The sequence below is a fragment of the Micromonas pusilla genome (assembly GCF_000151265.4).
Source record: "Micromonas pusilla CCMP1545 genomic scaffold MICPUCscaffold_5, whole genome shotgun sequence".
In the NCBI taxonomy this organism is placed as follows: domain Eukaryota; kingdom Viridiplantae; phylum Chlorophyta; class Mamiellophyceae; order Mamiellales; family Mamiellaceae; genus Micromonas; species Micromonas pusilla.
This window is the reverse complement of record NW_003315886.1, coordinates 951,108-967,765: the sequence shown is the minus strand read 5'-3', so window position 1 is coordinate 967,765 and position 16,658 is coordinate 951,108. Positions and strand designations below refer to the sequence as shown.

At 62.7% G+C, this 16,658-nt stretch overlaps 12 protein-coding genes across 12 annotated transcripts; 6 read left to right on the top strand and 6 right to left on the bottom strand.

Annotated features, from left to right (window-relative positions):
* Positions 1–400: 400 nt before the first annotated feature.
* MICPUCDRAFT_39855 (uncharacterized protein) lies at positions 401–2,008 on the bottom strand (the record flags this gene model as incomplete). Its single annotated transcript, XM_003058502.1, has 1 exon — positions 401–2,008. The coding sequence occupies one exon, from the start codon at positions 2,006–2,008 to the stop codon at positions 401–403; it is 1,608 nt and encodes a 535-aa protein (XP_003058548.1).
* A 234-nt stretch (positions 2,009–2,242) lies between these two features.
* MICPUCDRAFT_49600 (uncharacterized protein) lies at positions 2,243–3,536 on the top strand. Its single transcript, XM_003058869.1, has one exon. The coding sequence runs from the start codon at positions 2,327–2,329 to the stop codon at positions 3,449–3,451; it is 1,125 nt and encodes a 374-aa protein (XP_003058915.1). The 5' UTR covers positions 2,243–2,326; the 3' UTR covers positions 3,452–3,536.
* Positions 3,537–3,570: 34 nt separating this feature from the next.
* MICPUCDRAFT_37472 (uncharacterized protein) lies at positions 3,571–4,348 on the bottom strand. The gene is made up of 3 exons (XM_003058501.1): positions 4,101–4,348; positions 3,871–3,971; positions 3,571–3,754 (listed from the first exon to the last, which is right to left on the bottom strand). The coding sequence occupies exons 1-3, from the start codon at positions 4,135–4,137 to the stop codon at positions 3,587–3,589; spliced, it is 306 nt and encodes a 101-aa protein (XP_003058547.1). The 5' UTR covers positions 4,138–4,348; the 3' UTR covers positions 3,571–3,586.
* Positions 4,349–4,515: 167 nt separating this feature from the next.
* Positions 4,516–5,889, top strand: MICPUCDRAFT_39853 (set domain protein; the record flags this gene model as incomplete). The annotated part of the gene is made up of 1 exon (XM_003058868.1): positions 4,516–5,889. One exon carries the CDS (start codon positions 4,516–4,518, stop codon positions 5,887–5,889), a length of 1,374 nt encoding a protein of 457 aa, XP_003058914.1.
* Positions 5,890–6,011: 122 nt separating this feature from the next.
* Positions 6,012–6,998, bottom strand: MICPUCDRAFT_58184 (uncharacterized protein; the record flags this gene model as incomplete). Its single annotated transcript, XM_003058500.1, has 1 exon — positions 6,012–6,998. One exon carries the CDS (start codon positions 6,996–6,998, stop codon positions 6,012–6,014), a length of 987 nt encoding a protein of 328 aa, XP_003058546.1.
* Positions 6,999–7,398: 400 nt separating this feature from the next.
* Positions 7,399–8,478, top strand: MICPUCDRAFT_4172 (uncharacterized protein; the record flags this gene model as incomplete). Its single annotated transcript, XM_003058867.1, has 1 exon — positions 7,399–8,478. A coding segment is annotated over one exon (1,080 nt), but the record flags the coding sequence as incomplete, so codon positions are not given.
* A 209-nt stretch (positions 8,479–8,687) lies between these two features.
* MICPUCDRAFT_5034 (ATP-binding cassette superfamily) lies at positions 8,688–9,494 on the bottom strand (the record flags this gene model as incomplete). The annotated part of the gene is made up of 1 exon (XM_003058499.2): positions 8,688–9,494. A coding segment is annotated over one exon (807 nt), but the record flags the coding sequence as incomplete, so codon positions are not given.
* A 770-nt stretch (positions 9,495–10,264) lies between these two features.
* Positions 10,265–11,072, top strand: MICPUCDRAFT_33586 (uncharacterized protein; the record flags this gene model as incomplete). The annotated part of the gene is made up of 2 exons (XM_003058866.1): positions 10,265–10,555; positions 10,659–11,072. The coding sequence occupies 2 exons, from the start codon at positions 10,265–10,267 to the stop codon at positions 11,070–11,072; spliced, it is 705 nt and encodes a 234-aa protein (XP_003058912.1).
* Positions 11,073–11,340: 268 nt separating this feature from the next.
* Positions 11,341–12,494, top strand: MICPUCDRAFT_70842 (mitochondrial protein translocase family). The gene is made up of 2 exons (XM_003058865.1): positions 11,341–11,596; positions 11,754–12,494. The coding sequence occupies exons 1-2, from the start codon at positions 11,390–11,392 to the stop codon at positions 12,456–12,458; spliced, it is 912 nt and encodes a 303-aa protein (XP_003058911.1). The 5' UTR covers positions 11,341–11,389; the 3' UTR covers positions 12,459–12,494.
* Positions 12,419–13,992, bottom strand: MICPUCDRAFT_70843 (HI0933-like protein). The gene has a single exon (XM_003058498.1). It carries the CDS (start codon positions 13,987–13,989, stop codon positions 12,496–12,498), a length of 1,494 nt encoding a protein of 497 aa, XP_003058544.1. The 5' UTR covers positions 13,990–13,992; the 3' UTR covers positions 12,419–12,495.
* A 253-nt stretch (positions 13,993–14,245) lies between these two features.
* MICPUCDRAFT_58178 (cyclopropane-fatty-acyl-phospholipid synthase) lies at positions 14,246–15,520 on the top strand. Its single transcript, XM_003058864.1, has one exon. The coding sequence runs from the start codon at positions 14,283–14,285 to the stop codon at positions 15,405–15,407; it is 1,125 nt and encodes a 374-aa protein (XP_003058910.1). The 5' UTR covers positions 14,246–14,282; the 3' UTR covers positions 15,408–15,520.
* A 25-nt stretch (positions 15,521–15,545) lies between these two features.
* MICPUCDRAFT_58177 (uncharacterized protein) lies at positions 15,546–16,553 on the bottom strand (the record flags this gene model as incomplete). Its single annotated transcript, XM_003058497.1, has 1 exon — positions 15,546–16,553. The coding sequence occupies one exon, from the start codon at positions 16,551–16,553 to the stop codon at positions 15,546–15,548; it is 1,008 nt and encodes a 335-aa protein (XP_003058543.1).
* Between the last annotated feature and the right edge of the window lie 105 nt (positions 16,554–16,658).

Below are 16,658 nucleotides of genomic sequence, written 5' to 3'. Positions count from 1 at the left end.
TAATCGTCATCGAAGACTGCATTTTCCACGTTTCGTCGACGCGCGTCCCGTTCTCGGTGGGATCTTACGAGCGCGAGGGGCTAAGCTTCAAGCCCGCGTCGATCGGTCGTGTTGGTGGCGTTCGCGTCTTCGCGCTGAAAACGTGAACACCTCGTGCGCCGTGCAAGTGACGGGAGCGGTCGAGGTCGAGGCGCTATAAATCGGAATCGTCGTCGGATAAAGCCAGGCACGGCACGCGGCGGGCGGGGAGCCTGGCCGCAATCTCGATTTGCACAACTTGTGAGGCGATATTTCGCGCTTCAGACGCGCGCTCCGCCGCGGCTTCGAGCGTCGCGCACACGAGGTCTCCCGCGTATCATCCATCACAAACGACGTCGTCTAACTATACCCTCTACCTAACCTATCTCTCCGTCACGCGACTGACCCACGCGGCCTCGTACGCCTTGCTCGCCATCTCCGCGAGTCGCGACGCGCACCTTTCGCTCGCTCGAAACGTAAAGTTGACGCGTTGAAGGTCCGCGAGCGACGCCCCCGAGCGTCCGGTCGCGGACCACTCCATGGAGCCTATCATCGTCGTGGACCGGCCGCTGCTCCCGCCCTCGTCGTTCACGGTCGCGTTCACGCCGCTCCGTTCGCCTTCCCTGCGCGCGCGTCGCCGCGTCGCCGCTGCGACGTCCCCCGTCGTCTCGGCTCGCGCGCTCTCCTCCTCCTCCTCCTCGGCGTCATCCGCGTCGCCCTCGCCGCGGAACAACGACGCGGGGGAAGACGCGAGCGACGCGACGAGGAGCGTCCGCCGCTCGTACATCACGTCGATCAAGTTAATGAACCGCCTCGCCTCGTTTTCGTTGTGCGTGGAGAACGTCGGGACGTTCGTCACCGCGAGCGCGTCGAACCGCGAGCACAACGCGACGTAATCCGACGCGCCGAGGAGACTTTTCGCGCCGCACAGGGATTCAAAGTCGAACATCGCGCACGTGCCCTTGATCTTCGGGACGGTCAGGAATCTCCTAGACGCGACAGGCACGGAGACGCGCGTCGCGGTCGGCTCCGGCGCTGTCCCTCTCGACGCGAGCGCGGCGGCCTCGTTCCACGCGCGTTCGACGGCGGCGTCGCCGCCGCGGTCGCCGAACGCGAGGACGGACTCGGAAGCGCCCGTCACGGTCTTTCCCGCGCTCGCGGCGTTCGCGGAGACCGACCCTTCGACCCTGTAGTCCACGCCTCTGACTTTTTTCTTCTCGTCGTCTAAGCTCACGACCAGACACCGCGCGTTGAGGTCGTCGACGAACGGCGCGAACGCGGCGCGGTTGATCCCGCCTTCGTACAACTTCTCGGGCGCCGCGTTTGACGTCGCGACGAGGACGCCGCCGAGCTGGAAGACGCGCTCGAACAGGCGCTTAACGACCATCGCGTCCGCGACGTCCACGATCTCGACCTCGTCGAAGCACACGATCGGGGACTCCTCGCGCACGGCGGCGGCGACGACGGCGAGCGGGTCCGCGCCGCCGCTTCGCAACGCGTGGAGCCTTCCGTGGATCTCGTGCATGAACTCGTGGAAGTGCACGCGGCGCGTCATCGCTTTCAGATTCGGCGGCAAAGTGCTGTGAAAGATGTCCATGAGCATCGTCTTCCCTCGGCCGACGCCGCCGTGGAGGTACACGCCCTGGACGACGTTCGTCGTCGCGACGTCCTTCGAGAAGCTTCTCGACGTCTTCTTCGCCGACCCCGGCGGGTCCGACACGAGGCGGTCCCGGAGCGTCTGCAGCGCGCGCAGGGCCTCGGTCTGCGGCGCGTCGCCGTCGCGAAGACGACCGGCGCGCACGCGCGCGCGGTACTCGTGCATCGGGCTCCGCGCCGCGTCGTTCCCCGCGTCGTCTCGGAGGCTGAAGGTTAATGTCGTCTCGGAGAGATCTGACTCTCGCGGGTCTCGTCGCACCGCCGCGGCGGACGCGCGCGGGAGCCACGGCGCGGCGGAGCCTTGCAGACACCTGAACGCGCTCGGGGCGTTCATCCGCGCGAGTCGGCGCGCGAGCGCGACCGCGGCTGACCGCGGTCGACTCATCGCGTGCGACGCGTCGCGCTCAGTGCCGCCGCCGGCGGCGCCACGCGCTCAAGTTTTTAGGGCGGCCGGTTCGGGCTTTCAGGTGCTTTCGGCGTCCAGCTCTTCACGCAGCGGTCAAAGGCGGGCGGAATGTTCCTTTCGCCCCGACTCACCGCAGCGCGTCGCGTTCGCACCGAGGCCCAACGATCACCACTCCGAGCGCGTCGTGAGGAGTGGTAATCGCACGTGTCGCGCGTAGGACGCGAGGAACCCAGAGCTCGGGTCGCGATGCCGTCGCCCTCCTCCCAGCGACCTTTGGCGGACATAGATTTCTCGAACCTCAAGGTGGAGTACACGTCGAAACCGCGCGAGAAGTGCCCGGACGAGCAGCTCGGCTTCGGGAAGGAGATCACGGATCACATGCTGCAGATCAAGTGGCGCGCGGGTAAAGGATGGGGGATGCCGAAGATCGTCGCGGCGACGAGCGTTAGCCTTCATCCGTTCTCGCACGTCTTCCACTACGCGATAGAGTGCTACGAAGGCATGAAGGCGTACGTGGATCGCGAAGGGAACACGCGGCTGTTCCGGCCGGAGATGAACATGAAGCGGTTCAACGAGTCGTCCTCGCGGCTGTGCCTGCCGAACTTCAACGGCGAACAGCTCCTGGAGTGCATCAAAGAGCTCCTGCGCGTGGACAAAGAATGGATCCCAAAGCGACGCGGGTACTCGATGTACCTCCGGCCGGTCATCTTCTCCACGACGCCGTGGCTCGGGTTGACGCAGTGCTCGGAGGCGATGATCCTGGTGTTGATGTCCCCGGTCGGGCCGTACTTCAAGTCCGGGTTCGTCCCGATCAAGTTGAGCGTCGACGGGAAGTACATACGCGCCTGGCCGGGGGGGACGGGGAACATCAAATACGGAGGGAACTACGGCAGCACGGTGATCTCGCAGAGAGAAGCCTCGCAAGGCGGGGCGTCGCAGAGTCTGTACGTGTACGACGTCGAGGAGTACGTCACCGAGGCGGGGACGATGAACATCTTCTTCCTGTGGACGAACACCGAGGGGGTGAAGGAACTCGTCACCCCGACGCTCGACGACGGTACGATCTTACCCGGGGTCACGAGGCAGTCCGTGATCGATCTCGCGAAGGAGTGGGGGGAGTTCGGCGTCGTCGAGCGGATGCTGCCGTTCCGCGAGGTCGCCGCGGCGTTCGAGAGAGGGGAGGTGTACGAGATATTCGGCACCGGCACGGCGGCGGTGATTCAGCCGATCGGCTCGATCGCCTACCGCGAGAAAGTTTACGAGGTACCGAAAGAGGCGTTCACCCCGGGTTCTTTTCAGCTGAGGTTGACGAACGAGCTGTACGGTATCCAGTACGGGGAGATCCCGCACCCTTGGTCGATCGAGGTGTGAGAGGGGACTATTATTTGCGGCTGAAACATAGCCGTCTGTCTTACGGACAAAGCGTTAAAATATTGATACGCATCACTTTATAACGATCGAAGCGCGCGCGCGCTTTCAAGAAGAGCGAGGGTTACGAGGATCAATTCAATTAAACGGGTCCTCCGGCTTTTTCCAAAGTCTCTTCGCCGTCCTCGTGATACCCTCGCCCTGCGTGTTGAGTTTTAACAACCCCGCGATGGTCATGCACGTGACCCCCAACAAGCCCGCTCGCGCGGGAAGGCGCTGCGCCTTGGGAACGTAATCAGAGATGACCTGAGAGGATCAGATGGGGAGGGAAAGACGTCAGTTGTCTGGTCGAAACCAAAGTGCTCAACCCTAAATCCAGACGCGCGCCCTGGTGCGGAGGGGAAAGGAAGAGGAATACTCACAAAGTTGAGCGCGATGTGCGAGTGCACCGGCATCACGACACCGAGCGCCAAGTCGATGGGGAGAACGCCTCCCGGGATGACCGTGGCCAACGGTACTAAGCCTGTGGAAACGACGAACGAAGGGACACGTCAGTCGTCGTGCGATCGTGGCGTTAGGACGCGCGAGTTGTGGGTGGACGTCTCTCTCGCGAACGATCGCGCCGGCTTGATCCGTGGGGTTCGCATCTCACCTGCTAACGCGACACCCGACGCGTGGTAAACCTTCATCATCAGCGCACCGCGATCCGCTGGAACGAGGCGAAAGCGAGGTGAGTCAGAACGAGAACACGCAAGGAAATAAATAAATGGCAATTACGCGCGTTGGGTAGAAGACGCGCGCGCCGCGCGAGGGACGGAAATACGACGCACCGGCTAGGATCCCCGCCATGGTGACGAGTCTTGATCAATCTTCCCGCGGGTGAGACTCGCGGCGCGATCGAGTGCCGTGGGTTGTGACGCGCCGCGGACCGAGATCGAGCCCTTGATATTTTCCTCGGTCGAAACGTCGCTTCGCGTCTGACTGGAGTCGTTCGCTTTTCGGCATTCTGTTGTTATTTCCACGGCGCACCGGCGCCCGAGAGGGCGCGGGGCGTCGCGTGACCGCCGATGGAGGCGTTCAAGACGTGGCTGCGCTCGAATGGGTTCTGGTGGAACGAAGACGCGATCGAGCTCGGGTCGCGCATCGACGAAGGAGGCGGCGAGGACGCGCCGCGGGTCGGGGTTAAAGCGAAACGCGACATCGAGATCGGCGAGAGCGTCGCACGCATCCCGTCCTCCGCGTGCTTCACGTGCGAAAACTGCGCGCACGCGGACGCGGTGAGGAAGGTCAAACTCTCGGCCGGCGAGGACGAGTGGCTCGCCTCGCTCGGGACCGCGCTCGTCCTCGAGCGAACCCTCGGGAGCTCGTCTCGTTGGAACGCGTACCTCGACTCGTTGCCGCACTCCGAGCCGGACGTCGTGATGATGTGGTCCGAGGACGGCGAGCGGCGACGGTACCTGTGCGGCACGGACATCGAACAGTCGCTCCGGGACGAGCGCGCGGCCGCGCGGACGGAGTGGACGCGGCACGTCAAACCGGTTCTCGACACCCTTCGCGGCGCGGCGAAAGACGTCGGCTTCGACGACTTCCTCGCCGCGCGTTCGGTCGCGTCCTCGAGAGCGTTCACGGTGAACCCGCGCGTCGGCGCGGGTTTGGTCCCGATCGCGGACTTGTTTAATCACCGAACGGGCGGTCACCACGTGTACTTGTCGGACGCGCGAGGCACCGCGGCGGTGTCAGAGAGAGACGAGGGGAGCGACGACGACGCGTTGTTTGTGCGCGTCGTGAAGGCGTCGAAAGCCGGGGAGGAGGTGTTCAACACGTACGGCAAGCTCGGGAACGCGAAGCTTCTGTGCTCGTACGGGTTCGCGCAATTGGATAACCCGGCGGATAAGGTCACGATCGGTGTTCCGGCGCTTCGAGCGGCGGCGGCGTTGCGCGGCGTGAGCGGAGCTCAGATCGCGACTCGTCTGGCGTGGTGCGACGCCATCGGGTTGTGCGACGACGAAACCACGTTTGAGTTGCGTCTCGGCGCGGATCCCCCGGACGTGCTCCTCCTCGTGTCGTGGGTCCTCGCGTCCACGGACGACCGATTCGACGCCGTACGCGCCGTCAAGACGGGGGGAGACGAGACGTCCATCGCGGCTGCTCTCAAAGAGACGATAGAGAGCGGCGCTCGAGGCGGATTGAAGGACGAGAGCGCGCTCGGGATAATATTGGAAACTTTACGACGAAGGCGGGGGATGTACGTGAGTTTACCACACGACGGCGACGAGACGGCGACGTGGAAGTCGAGCTTGTCGATCCTCCTCGATTCCGAACGCGCGATCATATCAGGCTGCGAGAGGTACTTGGAGCAGCACGGGAACGCGACTGACGCAGAGAGCAAGCGCCGAAAAGTCGAGTCGCCATCCGAAGACGCGTTCAATCTTTTCGATTGATGTTAGAAATATAGACTTTACTAGTTATTATGTAGGTATCTACGTGTACTGTACTCTTACAACACGATGACGCCGCATCGAGGGCGTCATCTTCCACCTGGCAGGCAGGTAACGAATCGAAATTAGCCCGCAGCCGCCCACCCGGTGACAGACGCCATCACCATCCACAGCCGCGCGCCTAAGAAGTTGTTACCCAACCTCAAGAGCACGCTGGACCCTCTCGCGACGTTCTGGGGCAAAATTTTATAGAGCACCCGCTCGATGCCGTTCACGCACTGGTACCGCGTGTTCGCGCTCAGGCCAAAGTGCAGCGCCCCCGTCGCGAGCGCGCGGAGGAGATAATCCTTGCAGATCAAGTTCGTCTGCCCGCTGCATAAAAGCGCGAGATACGTAGAGATCATGCACGAGATCCCACCGACGGAGGCGTAGAACTTCGCTTTGTTCACCCAGCACATCAATCGCTCGCCCAACGAGTAATCCCCTTCCTGAAACATGTGCGCGAGGTCTTGCTTCGCCGGGACGGAGCCGGCGGAGCCATCCTCCATCTTCACCGGCGCGAGGCAGTACACTAAGATCACGTCGTTGATCCCCGCGGTGAGCATCTGGCAGATCACCTGCAACTTCTCCCCAATGTCCCACATGAGCGGATTGCCCCTCACTCCGATGTTCACGACCGCGGTGATGACCTCGTCCAAGCCGACCTCCGCGCAGATTTTGAAGGGAAAATTCGGATCCGCGGCTAATCGTCTTCGACAGCCGCGAACGAACGTCGCGAGCGGGTCGAGCTTCGGCGACGGCGCGGGGGAAGAACCGCCGGAAGAACCTTCCGGGGACGGCGCCGCCGCGGCGTCGCCCGTGGACGAGGGGACGACGACGTCCGTCCTTCGCGTGCGCGCGGAGAAGCGCCGCCGCGTGAGACCGTTGCTCTCTTCGCGCGCGATCCCCCAGCCGCCGCGGCCGCTGGCGCCGAGGGCGTCGACCTTGAGCGCGGTCCTTCGCGGTTTGTTCGGCGCCGTCGCGGCATTATACGTCGAGCGTCTCACGCGAGCGCCTCCGAGCGAGCGAGTCGCGCTGAGCTGCGCCGCGTTCAGAGACGCGATCGCGGCCATCGCGAATGTGTGTTGACGCGATTGCTATCCGAAACTGAAGGCAAAAAGCGCGTTCGAAAGAGGAGGTCTCCCGTCGCCGCGCAGGGCTGGCTCACGAGCCAGAAAAAGTCACTTAGCGCGAAACAACCGTATCAACGAACGTCGAACTACGTAAGAGAGGTGTTTCACCTCACGAGTCTCGTCGAAAGTGGCTCGGCGAGGGTGGGCAACCCCGGCGGAAGTGCAACAATTAGGTTACCCGGCGGCGCGAAAGGACCGACCGCAGCGTGCAGCCGGGGACCACCCCACCGATAAAAACCGACCGCGGATGCTGGCCCGGCAAACAGAGTTAGTTGCTGTGTTTGAAAACGACGAGGTTGCCAGATCTCCTCGCGCCGTCGCCTTCGAGCAAACGGGAGACATGGGAATCAAAGGCTTGACGAAGCTGCTTAGCGACCACGCCCCCGGGTGCATGCGGGAGCAGAAGTTCGAGAGCTACCTCGACCGGAAGGTCGCCATCGACGCGTCGATGCACATCTACCAGTTCATGATGGTCATCGGGCGACAGGGCGACCAGACGCTGACGAACGACGCGGGCGAGGTGACGTCCCACCTTCAAGGGATGTTCATGCGCACGTGCCGGATGTTAGAAGCCGGGATCAAGCCCGTGTACGTGTTCGACGGGAAGCCGCCGACGATGAAAGGCGGCGAGCTCGCGAAGCGAAAGGACAAGCGCGACGAAGCCGAAGCCGCGCTCGCTAAAGCGAAAGAAGCCGGCGACCAGGAAGAGATCGAGAAGATGTCCAAGCGCACTGTGCGCGTGACGAGGCAGCAGTCCCAGGAGGTCATGCAGCTCGCGCGTTTGATGGGCCTCCCCGTGTTCGAAGCCCCGTGCGAGGCGGAGGCGTCCTGCGCGGCGCTGTGCAAAGCCGGGTTGGTGTACGCCGCGGCGTCAGAGGACATGGACACGCTCTGCTTCGCGTGCCCGAAGCTCGCGAGGAACTTGATGTCCCCGGCGTCGCAAGGGAAGCCGATCTTGGAGTTCGACTACGAAAAGATCCTCACCGAGCTCGATATGACGTGGGAGCAGTTCATCGACGTGTGCATCTTGTGCGGGTGCGATTACTGCGACAGCATCAAAGGCGTCGGGCCGGTGAAAGCGGTGTCGCTCATCAAGAAGCACGGGAACATCGAGACGCTGCTGCAACACCTGGACACGGAGAAGTACCCGGTCCCCGAAGACTGGCCGTACAAAGAAGCCCGAGAGCTCTTCAAGCACCCGGACGTCGTGAACACGGACGGTCTAGAGCTGAAGTGGACGGCGCCGGACGAGGAAGGCATCGTCGCGTTTCTCGTCGGGGAGAAGCAGTTCGGGGAGGAGCGCGTGCGGAATACGTTGAAGAAGCTCAAGGCGGCGAAGGGGAAGAGCAGCCAGAACAGACTCGAGTCGTTCTTCGGCGCGGTGACCGTGAAGTCCTCGACGACCGGGAAGAGGAAGGAGCAGGAGAAGGGCAAGGGCAAGGGTGGTAACGGTTTGGGGAAGAAATCCAAGGGCGTGATGAAGCGGAAGTGAACCTTGCCGACGAACGTCCACGACGAGGGAAGGGAGTTACGTACACGTACAGTACACGTAAGAGAGGGGAACATCTCCATTACCAACTACGCTATGTCGAATCGATTTCATGAATCGTTTTCACCAACGCTCAATACTCAATACACGATCGGCCCTTTCAGCGCCCCCGTCGCGAACTGGCGAACAATCGGCTCGTCCGTCGTGTCGAACTCCTCGGAGCTCCCCTCCCACACGACCTTCCCACCGTGTAAGAAGATCAGCCTGTCCACCGCGCGTCGTATCGTGCTGTGCTGGTGCGTCACGACGATGTAAGACGCGACGCCGCCGCGATCGCTCCCGGATTTTTTCTTCGTCCCGGTGTGCAAGTTTCTCATCAAGTCCTCCACGACCGTGCTCGCAACCGGGTCTAAACCCGCGGTCGGCTCGTCGTACATCACGACTTCCTCGAGGGCGTCGTCTTTGATGTCCGAGACGTCCTCTTTGATGATCGCCCTCGCGAGCGCGGCGCGTTTCTTCATCCCGCCGCTCAACTGCGCGGGGTATCGGTCCTGGACGCCGGCTAACCCGACCTGGTTCAGGGACTCGTCTATCAGCTTCTTGATGTCCTCCTCCGGCAAATCGCTGTGCTCGTACAGCTTGAACCCGACATTCTCGCCCACGGTCAGGGAGTCGAACAGCGCCGCGGACTGAAACACCATGCCTACTTTCAGATTTGGATTCTTCTCGTCCGATAACAGCCCGGCGCGCGGCCTTCCCCGTATCATCACCTCGCCCTCGTCCGGCGCTAGTAAGCCGGCCATGATCCTCAATATCGTGCTCTTCCCCGTTCCGGACGATCCTATGATCCCGACCGCCTCGCCTCGACGGATCTTAAAGCTCGCGCCGTCGAGGACAACCTTTTTGCCAAATTTCTTCTTCACGTTCTTGAGTTCGATCAGGACTTCCCCCAATTCCTCCTCCCCCGCGCCTCCCGCTACCTTCGTCCCCGGATCCGCGAGCGCGCGTCGCACGATGCCGCGACGGCGATCGCGCGACGAACCTATCGGTCCCGCGCGAAGCGACCCTCCGCCGCTTCCCCCGCGGCTCTCCGCGGTTTCCCCGATCGTGCGGTCCCCTCGGTTTCTGCCGACGCACGACGGCGCGCGGGGGGCTGCGATCGTCGAAGCGACGGCGAAAGACGCCATGTCGCTGAGTGTGCGCACGTGCGCGCGGGCTCGATTTACGAGCTTCGCGCGTGTTCGTTGCACGTCCGTTCGCCCACGCCCTGGAGCTCGGCGCTCCGTCGATTACTGCGCGAGATATCTAAGCCGCTCGTTTCTCGAACCGCCCGAAAGAAAACTACAAGACTCTCGTCCAGTGCAATTGCCCATAGAAACGAATACATTTCGGCGTACTGTACTGCCGTCCGGCGTGATGATGACGACCGAGAGACCGACCGAAGAAGAACTGTCCTCAGCAACAATCCCCAAACCGTTCCCCTCACAACCGCGCGCATCCGCACGACATCTGCGGTCCGTGAGCGTCGGGGTATCACCGTCCGCGGCCGGGCAGGCGTCGTACTCGTTCGACGGGACAGCGCCGCGGACGCGAGGAGCACGCGAGGGGACGCGCCGTCGTCCGATCCCGACCAAACCGGGAAGCCAAACCGCTTTTGGCTGCGTCGACGCGGCGGAGGACGACCTTGACCCGCGCGCGTTCGCGTCCACCGAGCACGATGGACGACGAAGACGACGAACCCGTGGACGCGCTCATGGAGGAGTTCGACACGTACGAGGACTACCTCGACAAGCAGATCACGCCGACGGATCTGTACTACCTCGAAGACGTCGAGCTCGCGAGGCAGCTCGTGGAGCTGGGGTACCGAGGCAACGGCGAGCTCCTGCGGCGGGACGAGTTCGACGTCAGGAAAGAAGCGCACGAGATCGCGAAGAAACAGCGGGCGAATAAACGCCCGAAGAAGCTCGCGTCCGCGGGGAAGGATCTGGAGGGATACCCGCTCTTGACGGTGCGCCGCGCGAACGACCGAGCTTCCATTTTCTTAATTGTCCGCGTTCGTTTTACCAGACGCCGTCCCTGACGTTCCCTCCGCGTTATCTTCGTATTCACAGGCTTTAGCGCAGCGTGAGGAGGCGGTGAGGAACGGAAAACTCACGACGATCGTGTTCATCCGCGACCGGAACTCGAAGAAGCAAGAGATCTCCGGGTACATCGACTTCGCGCACAGGCTCAAGACGGAAAACTTAGAGCCAGTGTTCGATCGTAAGCGGCGGTTCCTCCCGAAAGCGTCGGACTTGTCGTTCTTCAACTGGGAGACGCAGACGTCGACGTCGAACCCGACGCCGAACTTCCAAGTCATCGCGGACAACGAAAACGGTCTGCTGTTTAAGAACAAGCGCGATAGGAAAATCATAAACGTCGACCCGAAGGCGCGTCCCGGGGACAACAGCACGCGGTTCGACGTCGTCACGACGGAGTACACGCAGGTCGTGCTGTACGACCACGTGACGCGGCGACGGACGTGACGACGGCGCGGTCGTCGTGTGTGGGTAGATAGCGTAGACAATATGTAGCGTGACGATGAATAACAGAACGTCGATGGAGTCCTGCGAGCGCGGACGACGTCCTCGAGGAGCTTAATCAATCGAATGCACTTTTCCCGCGAACGACGTTCGCAGTCCTGCGAGCGGTCGCGGTCGTGGAAGTTTTCCGAAGCCACACACAAAGCGACGTCTTCGGTCGATCCGGAGGCAGAGCACCACGCGTCGACGCGACCGCACGTGCCCGCTGAAACGCGCGCAACGCCCTAAACACTTCCGAACCTAGTACGCGACGTAATCAGATGGTCTTCACCACCCTCGCGCTCGGCGCGAAGGCGGTCGCGCCTCGCGCGAACGTCGGTCGCGAATCGACGAAAGGAGTTCCCATCCGCCGACAGACGCCGACGCCGGCTTTCGCGTCCAAGTCCCGGAACGAGCGATGCCTCGCGAAGATTCCAACCGTGAGGAAGTCATCTTCCCGTCTCATCGTAAGAGCGGCGGGCGGTGAGGTGCGTTCGTGTTCGCCATCCCCTCGGAGTCGCCGGTATCGTCGCCACGGAGGGTTTAGGGCAGTGGCGACGCGACGTGCCTTCTTAATCGTGTTTATGTTATCCACCCAACCCCGCGCGCCGGCAACTGACGTTCTCAATTCTCTCTCAATCCCAGGGCGAGGAGGACGATGAAGAAAACCAGAGAAGAGAGGCAGAGGCCGAGGTCGAGGTCGTGGACGACGACGAGGACGAGGACGAGGACGACGAGGATGAGGGATCCGCGCCCCCCCCGCCGAGCAAATGCGAGGAACTCATCGCGAAGCTCGAGGAGTCGATGGACGCGCCGGAGCTCGCCGAGCTCGCGGCCGAGGTCAAGGCGATCGAGACCGCGTTCAAGGACCTCCAGGCCGCGAACGTGGGTCTGGAAGATCAGACCGGGGCGCTGAAGGACCAGTACCTCAGGCTCAACGCGGACTTCGACAACTTCAAGAAGAGGACGATCAAAGAAAAAGAGCAGCTGGCGACGAACGCGAAGAGCCGGGTGTTCGAAGCGATGCTTCCCGCGCTCGATAACTTCGACTTAGCGAAAGCGAACTTAAAGACGGAGAACGAGGGGGAGGAGAAGATCGCGAAGTCGTACGAAGGGTTGGTCGACGGTTTGATGACGATCCTCTCCGCGCAAGGGCTCAGCACCGTGGCCGGGGTCGGGTCGCCGTTCGACCCGAACTTCCACGAGGCGATCATGCGCGAGGAGAGCGAAGAGCACCCGGAAGACACGATCTCCGAGGAGTTCAGGAAGGGCTACAAGATGGGCGAAGACCAGCTCGTCCGGGCTGCGATGGTGAAAGTGTCCTCGGGGCCGCCGGCTTCGGAGGAATAATTTTTTGGATAAGTATGTGCACACACACGCTATTCGGCTACGCCACCGTTCGCGTCCCGTCCAGGACCTTCCTCGCCGCGCTCATCCCCGCTAACCGCCCGCTCGTCCACGCCCACAAAAAGTTGAACCCCCCGATGCGACCGAACACGTCGCACACTTCACCGCAGAAGAACACCCCGGGGGACGCCAGCGACTGCATCGACTTCGTGTCGATCTCGTCCAAGGCGACGCCGCCGCCGGTGACCTCGGCTTTTCTATACCCTTGATGCCCGTCCACGGGGATCGTGTATCGCGTGAGCGCGTCGAGCAACTTGAGACGATTCTCCTTACGTAAGTCCGCGACTTTGCACGTGTTGTCGATCCCGCCTTCGACGAGGAGCGCGTCCGCGAGGCGTTGCGGGAGCGCGTCTCGCAACCGCGTCGCGACGAGCGCCTTCCCCGGTGGCGCGGTGAGCCTCGTCTGCCACATCTCTCTACTCTCCCCCGACCAGTTCACGACGAGCGACGGGAGCGGCGTCGTGCCGTCGACGCTCTTCTCGTCGTCCCTCTCGGACGCGCCGCCCTCGCGCGCCAAACGCGCGAGCGGGCGAACGACGTTGTGCGACAGGTCCAGCACGGACGGCCCGGAGTACCCGCGGTGGGTGAACAGGAAACCTTCCCGGCTCGCCTTGCTCTTCTTTTTCTTCTTCTTGCTCTTCTCGTCCCCCACGGCGACGGTCTCGCACTCCAAGGACACGTCCACGCTCACCCCCGGCATCATCTCCCCGCCCGGGTGCGCGCCCGTCAACGGCACGAGCGCCGGATACGGCTCGTTCAGGACGTGGTTCAAATCCCTCCGCGCGATCGCGTACCCGGTGCCGTCCGTCCCGACCGCGGGGAAACTCAGCCCCCCCATCGCGAGGACGACGACGGGGACGTTCTCCTCGCTCGCGTCTCGGATGCGCAGCGCCCAGCCTTCGTCCGTTCGTCGCAAACTCTCCACGGAGGCGCCGTATCTGACCTTCACGCCTTCGCTCACGCACGCTTGCAGGAGCTTGTCCCGGACCTCTCTCGAGCTGTTACTCAGCGGGAAGTACTTGTTCGTCACGTGCTCGATCCCGAGCGCGAGCCCGACGTCGTCTTCGAGCCACTCGCGGCAGCGTTCCACGTTCCACGACGCGAGGACGTTTTTCAGCAGCCTCGGCGTGCTCTCGGTGACGAAATCCGCGGCCGAGCCGGCGACGGGGAGGACGTTGCACCTCGCGCCGCCGCTCATGAGGATCTTCTTCCCCGCCTCGGACGTTCGCTCGTACACCGTGACCCGCGCTCCTTCTTTCGCCGCGAAGTACGCGGCGGTGAGACCCGCGGCGCCTCCGCCGAGGACCGCGACTTCGGGCGGGTCATTCGACGCGGACGCAATCGCGTGCCTCCTCCTCGCGAGCGTCGCGACGAGCGGTCGGACGCGGTGCGCGATCCTCCCGACAGAGAACCGGACGCTCGACGCCCCGAGCCTCGCGGCGCCGACGGCGCGAGTGTTCAGCATCGCGCCCATGCGCGGCGAGGACTGCACGAGTCAGGCGGGTGCGAACAGAGAAAAACTAACTTCCCCGTCTCCGCGCTGCCGCCGTTATTTCGCGTACTCGCCGAAATCTACTCGTACTCGTAACTAATTGCCCATACCATGGTCCGTGAAGCGCTCCTGGCCCCTCGTCGTGCCCGAACCTCGATCGGCGGGTAGTCCAACGTTTCGTGGTCGTTTGCAGACGCGTCCTTCGCGATCGCCGTCGAGGCCGCCACTCTCCCGAACGCGACTCTCGGTCGCCGCTGATTGGAAAGTACACGATCATGGCGCCGGCTATTGTCGACGACATCATGGTCAAGCTCGAGAATCCGACGGTGAAGTGGATCACCGTCGCCGCCTGCGTTGGCGGTGGCGGGTATCTCGCCGTCAAGATGTCTTTGTTCAGGAAGAACCCCTTCCAGGTCTTCTCCGGGAAGACCGGCGCTATGGCGAAGAACCTCGTCGACAGTGGCATCAGCTCGTACAACGAGTTCTTCAACCAAGAAGACGGCAAGGGCGTCGGCGATAAGAAGCTCAGCACCCCCGAGTTCGTGAACAAGTTCTACTCGCTCATCACCGATTTCTACGAGTACGGCTGGGGCGAGAGCTTCCACTTCGCCGCGCGCGAGGTCGGCGAGTCCTTCGAGAAATCCATCATCCGCCAGGAAACCGCGATCGCGGAGACCGTCGGCCTCAAGGCTGGCATGAAGTGCATCGATCTCGGCTGCGGCGTCGGCGGTCCGTTGAGGAACATCGTCAAAGCCACGGGCGCGCACGTGACCGGGATCACGATCAACGAGTACCAGATCGAGCGCAACAAGCTGCTGAACAAGGCCGCGGGGATCGAGGACCTCTCCGACGTCGTCTGCGGCGATTTCATGGACCTCCACAAGGTCTTCAAGCCGAACACGTTCGACGCGGCGTACTCTATCGAGGCGATGTGCCACGCCCCGGACACGGCGGCGATCTACAAGCAGGTCTTCAAGGTGCTGAAGCCCGGCGCGCTCTTCTCGTCGTACGAATGGCTTCGCACGAACAAGTACGACCCGAACAACAAACTTCACGTGGATGTCGTGGACGGCATCGCCAAGGGCAACGCGCTCCCCGACGTTCGCACGATCGAAGACTGCATCGCCGCGGCGAAGAGCGCCGGGTTCGAAGTGCAGTACACGTTCGACCGCGCCACCACGGGCGGCGTCCCGTGGCAGGCGGCGATGAAGTCCGCTCGCCGCGCCGCGTACCTCACGCACATCCTCACCGGCGTGCTCGAGTTCTTGCGCTTCGCGCCGAAGGGGACCCAGGCGGTGCACACGATGCTCCTCAAGGCTGCCGTCAACCTTGAGAAGGGCGGCGACCTCGGCATCTTCTCGCCGATGTACCTCATCGTGATGAAGAAGCCCGTGGCTTAGGCAATTGGTATGACGCACGCATAGCCGCGAGACATCTGCTCGATTTTGACGCGAACGCTTATTACCTGTAGTCGCTGATTTGTAAAGACGCCTCGCGCATTTAATTGGGAAACGTGTTCATCTCGTTATAGGTCTATCCTACTTGCCCGCGTCCCTTCGGATCGTCGCGCCCCCTACCGCTGAAAACAGTCTGCTAGGGTCCGTCGCTAACGACGCGGACCGACCGTTATTACTCGGCCTCCCCTTCATCTGCCGGTACCCGGAGATGACCTGCTCCCGTAGCGCTGTCATCTCGGCGACGCGTCGTAAACCAACCCCAGGCGGCGCCTTTTGCCCGCCGCCGTCCTTCGCGCTCTTACGCATGAGCGACTGGAAGATCTGCGCCTGACGGTTCCCCGCGCCTTTCGATCCCGCTATTTTGTGCCCAGACTCCGCTACCGGCACCGGCTTCGCGCCCTTCCCGCCGCTCTTCCTTTTCAACGTGATCGTCGGCGGCGCGTCCGCGACTTCCCCGAACGAAACGTCGCCGCCGCGTGACTTTTCCACGCGCGCCTCGGAGGTCTTGCCGAAGATAAACGACTCGTCCTCGTCCTTCATCGCCTTCATCGCTTTCCTCGCCGCGGATTTGCGTTCCCTCAGGGACTGGTACTTCTTCTTGACGTTCGCGCCATCTTCGTCGCCCGCGCGCTTTTTCCGTTTCTTCCTCAGCTCCGCCGCGGCGTCGAGCTCGTCGGGCTCTTCTTCCCCTCCCACGTCCGGGCGGAGCCACGTGAGGGCGTCGTCGTCGCCCGTGTCTTTGTCCGACTCGTTTTCCGCGTCGTTTTTGCTCTTCGCTTTCGCGCCCGTTCCCACGTCCGGGGCGTTCACGAGAGGGTCGTCGACTTCGTCGTCCGAAACGTCGAGGCCTTGAGATTTGTTGTACTGCCTCTCGCGCCTCGCCGCCTGTTCCTTCGCCCTTCGCGTGGCTTCCATGAACCTCCGAAACGACGACGGCGCCTTCAACATATCCTGTTTTGAAACCTTCCCGTCCACGAGCTCGAGCTTCGGCTCCCGGAACGTCCCCGTCTTCTTATCGAACGACTTCGCATTGTCTTTCAGCTTCTCGCGCCGCCGGGCGCCTTTGCCTTTCCCTCCTATACCCCCCATCGCGAACTACCCTACGACCAGCGAGCGGTCTCGTTGATTCCTAACAGCGACACGACGCTCGCGTGACGTTCGCCGAGTGCACTTGAGGTCGCTGAAGAGCGTCGG